This window comes from Lactuca virosa, chromosome 9 (genome assembly GCF_052849685.1).
Source record: "Lactuca virosa cultivar CGN04683 chromosome 9, Lactuca_virosa_CGN04683_v6, whole genome shotgun sequence".
In the NCBI taxonomy this organism is placed as follows: Eukaryota; Viridiplantae; Streptophyta; class Magnoliopsida; order Asterales; family Asteraceae; genus Lactuca; species Lactuca virosa.
The window spans coordinates 26437344-26446225 of NC_136434.1; the positions used below are offsets into that span (position 1 = coordinate 26437344).

At 35.2% G+C, this 8882-nt stretch overlaps 2 protein-coding genes across 2 annotated transcripts; one reads left to right on the forward strand and one right to left on the reverse strand.

Moving 5' to 3' along the window:
• The first annotated feature begins 2497 nt into the window (after window positions 1-2497).
• Window positions 2498-6289, forward strand: LOC145137328 (auxilin-related protein 1-like). The gene is made up of 8 exons (XM_079071475.1): window positions 2498-2616; window positions 2717-3281; window positions 3937-5078; window positions 5186-5256; window positions 5338-5403; window positions 5480-5569; window positions 5655-5831; window positions 5954-6289. The coding sequence occupies exons 2-8, from the start codon at window positions 2731-2733 to the stop codon at window positions 5990-5992; spliced, it is 2136 nt and encodes a 711-aa protein (XP_078927601.1). The 5' UTR covers window positions 2498-2616; window positions 2717-2730; the 3' UTR covers window positions 5993-6289.
• Window positions 6290-6666: 377 nt separating this feature from the next.
• LOC145138068 (RPA-interacting protein A) lies at window positions 6667-8604 on the reverse strand. The gene is made up of 6 exons (XM_079072216.1): window positions 8344-8604; window positions 7855-7953; window positions 7549-7780; window positions 7361-7452; window positions 7088-7195; window positions 6667-6960 (listed from the first exon to the last, which is right to left on the reverse strand). The coding sequence occupies exons 1-6, from the start codon at window positions 8434-8436 to the stop codon at window positions 6799-6801; spliced, it is 786 nt and encodes a 261-aa protein (XP_078928342.1). The 5' UTR covers window positions 8437-8604; the 3' UTR covers window positions 6667-6798.
• Window positions 8605-8882: the final 278 nt, after the last annotated feature.

Consider the following 8882-nt stretch of genomic DNA (forward strand, 5'->3'; position numbering starts at 1 on the left):
GTCTTTTGCATTGTAATCTTACAGACTGTAAAATGAAAATAGAATGCAGATTAGCTGTTGAGATATAAATGAAATTTGTAGTACTCCGAAATAAGAATCCATGGATATAAAGAACGTTGAAAATGGAGCTCGTATATCAGAGATATGATTTTTCGAAGATTGTGAGATTTACGTGCATAATGCAACATGGAACCACCCGGAGACTGCCACATGTCACCAGAAGAACCCATTCTCCCCACCCACCGGCCATCGACGTGGCACCATAAGAATTGGCCAAATGGCAGGGCGCAGTGCGCTTTTCCCAAATTGCTATAAATAGGTTGATTTTTGGCATTATTTTTCACTCATTTACACTCTTTTTCTATGTAACTTTTCCTGCACCCCGAGACCCGACCTTTCTGAGTTTTTAGCACTTTAGTGAGGCGTTGCGACATCAGAGAGCCCGAAAAAAATAAGTATTTAGTGTCGAAGTTCTTCCAACGATTTTTCGAACTTTCGCTAGAGAACCTTGTAAGTTGAGTTACACTTACTACGCTTTTAAGTGTAACTTATATTTATGCTATTTATCGTTATTATGAACTTATAAATAAGATTTATTAGTAATTCCAATTGGTTATAACTGATCGATCTACTTACGGGAGTGATGTATAGGCAATATCCTAGTGAGGTGTTTCAAGTGGATTTTCCAAACAATATATTTATATAGTAAACGGATCGTACCTCCAATATGATCTTACTTGGTCATTCCTTATTTGATAGAACTAGAAATTCTTTGAAATTACTGACGAATCTAAGACATTGGTATATATTTCGAATAATACAAAAAAAGACTAAGACTTAGTAATAATTGTATGTAGGTCATTTAAAAGGAAAGCTAAAGTATTAGGCAATGAACTAACTTTCCCACAAATCATCACCTTTAACAAGGTGAGTGCATAGTTACTTTCATCTTACATATAAACACAAAGTATTTAAAGTGCTTAAATTATATATGTGCTTATTATTTTGTACCTATGATACTTGTGTTATATAAAGTAGTATGACATGTTTATGCTTGATTAATATCATATATTATTGAAGTACTTATCTATTTTATTTTACTGTACTTAAATTATATTGGATAGTGAAAGTTTGTGAAATATAAAATAGTGGTGTGAGGTCATGACCAACATTGTACTACTGTGACTAGTCATCTAGCAGAGTATAGATGACAACCACCGACTATTCTAGAGAATCTTGTGGAACACTGACATACTCGCAATCTGTACGTGTTAATGAACTGTGTGTTCATTTGGGTATCTTATCCCTCTCATGGTTGCCTTTATTGGCTTATAGGTCCATTGAGATCATAATTTTAGGATCAGTGTGTGTGAAAACGAGAATGGGTAATGGGGTTAATTATTTGGTGTGAAATTTCTATTTTAAAAAAAAATTAATTATATTATTGTAGGATGAAAACTCTATGTACCACCAGGCTCGCAAACCTGACCCACTTGGTTTGTTTGCATCACATGTAGTAGTACGAAGAAACGATGATAGTGATTATAATTTGCCGAGTGATTTAAGGGTATTATGGTTGATAGTATAATAAATTGTTGTAAGGTCTGCAATAACTCATTTATGCTTATGTTTTGTATCGATTATGACATCTAATGGTTTTAATATTAATTAAATTGTTGTAAGGTCTGTAATAACTCATTTATACTTATGTTTTGTATCGATTATGTCATCTAATGGTTTTAATATTAATGAAAACAAAATGTTCCATTAGAAACGTTTTAGTATTGATTTTATCTTAAAAGAAAAATGTTTTGGGACAATTTCGCACTCAAGTATTCTTTTAAATAATATATTGTTTTAAATAAACATAAAAAAAATTTATTTGACAATGAAAATTAGGGATGTCACAATAACAATCTTGAGCAATATATTTTTTTTGAATATGTATGCCAATTTGTGGTGTGGCTACAATAGTGTATTGATGAATATTTATATCAATTTATAGTGTCGTGAAATATTTTGTTGTTTGTATCTTACCTAGTTACATGTCATGACTAAACTAGAATGGATTGTAAACTATTATGCATCTTTCATTTTTCACAAATTCCATTCATGGAGCGACTTATAGACATTTAGCTCATTGTTTTTCACAAATTCCAGTATGAAGAAGCCCTAAATCGATTTCTAAATGATGATTATATTAACTAATGATATGTCACTATCAAGTTGTCCTTTTAACCTATATGAGTTGTTTATCAATTTTTGAATATATCAAACTTAGATTTTTTTTTTTATCAATTTTTAAATATAATTATCCTTCTAAATCATTTTCTCATGCTTTTTCCCTTAAATAATTTTTACTAGTAAATATTGGTTACCATAGTAATGATATTTGAACAAAATATGCAGTGTTTTTTTCTACAAATATTTTATTTTTTAACTTATTTTATTATTACTTTTTTATGTAAGATTTTGAATAAAAATAATGGAAGAGGAAACACCCAAAGACACTGCGGAAGTACGAGCAGAGTCCACAGAAATCAAGAAGTGAACGACCGCCGTGAAAATCAACCGTCGTCAATTTACCGACACAGCTCTAAACCTAATCAACCTCCGGTTAGTTACTTCCGATTTCAGCAAATGCACTATGCATCCGTAGCTGTATAGCACATAATTTACTTCATATCGTATTTGTGATTCAAATATCTGTCGCCAGATCCGGTGAATCAAATGGATGACTTTGGAATGTTGGCAAGAGACTTAGGATTTCGGCCTCAAGGAAAATCTACCCCGATGAAACCGTCCTCATCAGCTACCGCCACTGAAGAGAATCATATATTCAGCGACGTGTTTGGTGGTCCGCCTAAACACACAAACAGCTCTAAATCGACATCGGCTATGACAGATTTTGATTATGATGTGATCTTCAAAAATTCAGCCCCCACGAAAAATGAGGAAGCTAAAAGCAAAGCTACATCTGTGAAATTGCCCGTTTACGATAAACCGGCTTATGATAACGACATTTTCGACGGATTGTCAGGATTAAAGAGTAAATCGATGTCTTCTTCTGCTTCGCCGAGATACGAAGAGAACATTTTCGCATCGATGTCTACATCGCCGTCTAAACGGAATCAACAGAGTGATCATTTCGATGATCTTACGGGGAATCCAAGTCGAGCACAGAAAGTTGAACCTACCACGCAGAATCGTAGTAAGAGTCCAAGTGGTTTTGATGATCTGATTCCTGGCTTTGGAAGTGGCAGACCTGCGACCAGTAACAGGTACTATGCCTCGTTTGATATGCGATTTAGTTCTCTGTTTCATTATTTACTAGTTACTACCGACAAATTTATGCATTGTTATCATTTAGTTTATACTGGGCATACAAATCACATTAACTTATATTGTTGAATTTCATCTGTTCTTAGTCTTGAAGTATAACCCAGCACAGAAGTGCCATTAATATTGTTAGGTTTATATATGGATCCAAAAATTGAAGTCAAACTAATATGAGTAGTTTCTACCACTGGAAAGTGCGGATTATCTATATTTACTGAAGAAGGTTCAAGTGTCTGTTAGTTATCAATGAAGTTGCATCATATTTAATATCAATGTCTTGCACAATGTTTGTGATTTTGTTCTAAGAGATAATTAACAATGGTACAAAGGGATATGCGTTTGGATAACTCCACATGTTTGGGGAAAGACTTGGTCTTCATGGTTTACTTATATACTTTTGGTGTCTGAAAAGCACTGTCAGGAATTTAGTAAGCAAAGTCAAATACTTGGTATGAACTCCCACTACTTTGAAGTTTGAATCTAAACATGCTATTTGTTCTTCTTGACTACTTACTAGTTACTTCCATGAAAGCTCTTTTATGCTTAATATTGTTACTCAATAAGCTGTTACAGTCCATAATTTTTCTTTTCTCACAGATCAAATTCAGAGCCTACCCCAAAATCAACCACCAATACAAAGGAAACTTCTAATACAATGCATAATCTGTTTGTGATTCATGAGTCTAGTTCAACCACTGCTAATTCACACCAGAGCTTCTCCATCGATCCACTAGAAGAGATTGGCAATGTTAGTAAATTTGATAGCCCAAAAACCAGAGGATCATCAGCAAGTAATGGTACTTCTGGTAAATCTGCAACTGCATTCACAAGTAAAGATTCAACACAGAAAGCTTCTTTTAGATATTCAGAGAGTCCATCACAGGATATGCCAGCAGTTCCCAGAAACCATCATAGATCATTTGACCAGTCTACTTCACCACCTTCAAGTTCTCAATCAGAAAATATCCAGGTGGCGGATGATATATGGCTCACAGTGTCAGAGATACCTCTGTTCACAAAACCAACAAATGCTCCACCACCTTCAAGACCCCCTCCTCCAACTCCAAGGAATATTTCAAAATCAGAAAGAGGCTCAAATTCCAGAAAAGTTGGAAATGGTTTATCTTCACCAAATTCCTCTAAATACCCTCAAAGTCCTATGCCATTCCAGCCTGCAGCCACTAGCCCCCTGTCTGATTCCCACTCAGCTGAAGAGATGGACTCGATCTTAGCTGCTACTGCAATGAAGGAAGCCATGGACAGAGCTGAAGCTAAATTTAGACACGCCAAGGAAGTAAGAGAAAGAGAACACACAAAGGCTTCTAGAAACAAAGAATGTATACAAGATGAAGAGAGAGAAAAGGGTAAGCAAGCAGTAGAAAGGGCAACAAGGGAAGCACGTGAGAGAGCAGCCACTGAAGCTCGTTTGAAGATGGAGAAAGCTGCTGTTCAAAGAGCACAAGCTGAAGCCCGTGAGCGGGCAGCAGTTGGGGCAAAGGAACGGGCAGCCACTGATGCACGGGAGAAAGAGAAGGCTGCTTTTGAGGCTAGAAAAAGAGGTGTTCAAGAAAGGGCAGCAGCTTCTAGAATGAACCAACAAAAGATAGATGATGAATTTGAATCATTTTTCAGCAGTGGTTCTCGATCCCCAAAAAGAGGACAACAGGGGGCCCACACCAACATAAGGAAATCATCTGTCACCACCAGTGTCGCAGACGATCTTAGCTCCATGTTTGGAGGTATGTTTTCGTTTAATGATTGAGAAGAACATGTATATGTATTATGTGGGCTCCATGTGAGTGATTTTATAGTTGCTAAAAGTTTTGTGGTGGAAAATTTCAAGTAGAAGTTGAAGGGGAAAGTGAGGAAAGAAGAAGGGCAAGACTGGAAAGAGAGCAACGTACCCAAGAGCGTACGGTATGTAAAGAGTTTTCTTAATAATGCTTTTACCATTTTAACCCTCCTCATGAGTCATGACATCACATGTGATTTGTTTAGGTTAAAGCATTGGCTGAAAAGAATGAGCGGGATCTTCAATCTCAGAGAGAACAGGAAGAAAGACATGTAAGTATTTTATTATTTAATAACATTTATTTTCTTTGTCTGATTTATTTATTTATTTATTAATATTATTTCTCAGAGAATTGGTGCGACTTTAGATACTGAAATCAAGCGGTGGGCTGCAGGGAGAGAGGGAAATTTACGTGCACTTCTATCCTCATTACAATATGTATGTCTCTTTCTTTCTTTTTTATGCTTTTTAGATTTTAATTTGAAGTATTAAGATTTTTTATTATGTATTTAATTGATTGCAGGTACTTTGGCCTGACTGTGGGTGGCAAGCGGTTTCATTGACAGATCTGATAACCGGTGCTAATGTGAAAAAAGCATACAGAAAGGCAACTTTGTGTATACACCCTGATAAAGTACAACAAAAAGGAGCTACTCTTCAACAAAAATATGTTGCTGAAAAGGTCTTCGATATACTTAAGGTACTTGCTTATTTATTTAATATCAACATTAATTACCCAAACTTGTTAGAAAGGCTAAAACCATGATTCATCTTTAAATTGTCCATTAAAATCAAAGCAATCATAATTTTTGAGTTTGATAGGAGGCTTGGAACAAGTTCAACTCGAAGGAACTCTTTTAAATCCTCCACTCATGGGGCATGGCTTCCAAAACATGACACGTGGCAAAGCCAATCTTTTTTGGTCTTGTATTTGTGTATATTATTTTTTTGATTTGATATGGTTGGAAGGTTGAATATATGTATTTGCCGATTCTTTTTGCTCCCTATTTGAGCTTCCCATGTATTAAAAAAAACTGTTAACAGTCAGTCTCGGTGTATTAGTTTCGAGATGAGTGTCATTTTGGATGATTTTTGAAGCACATTCTTCTTGATGTACCATGTTTATACCTTTTCTATTAAAATATTGTAATTTTTATATATTACTGCCCTCTACATGGATAGGTTTTTTCTTTAAAATACAATACTATAATTCGCTTTGTCGGTTCTCCACAAAGGAGACTCTTTTCTACATCTGAGAGGGAACGTCGGAAGAAGGCGGCGGTGGCGATGACATTGAATCGTCGGTGTTACAAGCTTTGTCGCGGTGATGGGAGATTAAGGGGTAGGGGAAGGATATAGAAGATTGCAGGGCTTTGAATGTAACATCGGGGGGTTTTTTTGTTGAAAAAGAGGACGTAGGTGAAAGGCGGTGGCGGTGTCGGTGTGATTGGTTAAAGAAGGCGGTACGGGTCATCGAATGATTTTCCAATGGTCATAGGGACGAAAAGACAAACCGTAAAACTTTTGTGGTGAACTTGTGAATCCAAATTACAATTAATAGTATATATAACAAGAAGAAAAGAAAATATGATGTACAAGAGATGCAAAAACCAAGATTTTAAGTAAAACCCCTTAGCACGAACCATAAGAAAATAAAAATAAAAAAGTTATATTACAATCTCAAAGGTATTACAACCCTGGCACTCCATGTAGAGGGCAGTCATACCAAATTTAGAGCGGATACTGAATTTTGGTTTCAGCCTGCATCCCCTATCCAAATGCTGCCCGTGAGCTTCACCCAATCTATCCCGCACAAACTCCAGATTCACCTATTCATGAGTTGCAAATTGCAATCAATAATATCCAAGTTTGATGATACACAATGTGAAACTGATGTAATCATACATAGAATCGTCAACTTGTAAATGTAAAGATGAAGTTATAAGTTATAACTACCTCATTGTCTCCATTGAGTTTAAGTTCACAAAGAGGGCAAAAGATAAGATGTCGACTCTGTTGCAACTCTCCTTTTTTGCATATGGGACACCAAACCGCTTTTTGCACCTATTGCCACAATGTATTCATACTTAGTTACCCTTAAATGGCAAAAAAAATAGTTGGTTGCCTAAATTGGAAAAACATGGAAAGTTTGGTTGCTATTACAAGCATTTTACCCTAGTCATCAACACTTAAAATTTAAAACACACCAACTCTTGGTAATACTAATACCTTGTCATCATTCAGCTGCATATTCTCAAAAACAGCACGAGCTAAATATTCATCTTCTTCCTCTTCCCATACTTTGATATACCCATCTGGTTCTGCAAATACAAAGAAAAAGAAAATGAAATTGCAAAATAATCGCTAAAGAGGGTAAACAATATTACAATATAAAGATATAAACAACCAAACTTTACCTTTTCCGATCTGTTCACTTTCAAGATCCTCATAAAAAATCTTTTGCATTTCCAACAAGATTTCTTCACATTCACCTTCGTATGCTGCATGAAGACCATCATATTCCCATAAAATATCATCACTAGTTTCTGGTTCAGGATTAATAGTTCCAGAACAGCTTTCCATTGGTGTCTCTTTAATTTTTCTGAGTTCATCAGATACGATGTCTTGGAAGGTGGATTTAATCAACTCCTGCAATGAAAAAACTTAATTTAAAGAAAAAATATATAAATATATTAGGTAATCACAATGCAAACAAGACAAACCTCGTGCCTAAGAGAATGGTCTTTTGAATCAGGCAACCTCATTTTCCATAGAAGCCGATTCCGGTCAGCTCGAACCCTGTTGTAACAGTTCTCCCTTAGCTACAATACAAGAGTAAATACATATAATTCCACAAAAAGAAGCAATGTGATTGAGAAATTTCGCACATATAAGTCTAACAGCACTTGATGTTTATCTTAAACCATGATGTAAATTCATGTCAATTATCTAATTCGAAAAAATTTCAGTTGTTTTGACATTTATTTCCCACGATTGTGAATCTTACTTCTGATGAAAACGTTCTGCAAATTGTGAATTTACTTGACTAATCAACTACAATATGAACATTCCAGCCCAGAAGGAGTGTTGTTAATGGAACAAATATTCGGAAAATTAAATACAAATTGAGATGATCATGAACCAACAAGAATACAGTAAATCCAGAAATCGAAAAAGGTATTTTCAAATTTTCAACAAAGATCGATACTCACCTTGTCTTTCCATTTGGGATAATTATTAAACGCGATATGAGATTTGATAGAGGACCGTGTTGGAGCTTTTTGCTCTTCTTCTCCGGCTACCATTGCTCCAATCCGTCGCCTGCTGCTGCCAACAGTACTAAATACTTTGCACCAAGTTTGTGATTTTGTGCGAGGGTTTGAAGAAAGGGAGTTGGGATTCGGAGTTGTGCAGTTCTCGCGCGCTACAAGATACGGGACCAAATCGGTAGTTTTTGGATCGGTTTGACCCGTATTTCAATTGGTATACTTGATTTAGGGCTTTCGTAGAAACCGACCAAAACCAAATAATTTTGTGCTTAATAAACCTGAATGATTTAGTATTAGTGTTTGATAAAGTTGCTGAAAATATCTATTAAAAAAAATATTATAATTTTAACATTTTAACAAAAAAATCATAATATAAATTACAAAATATATTATTACTTTTGATAAGCTCGGAAAAAAAAAACACAAGAAGTTGAATAGAAGTTTAAAGATAAAATATGTATGGATACAACACAAGTATTCTT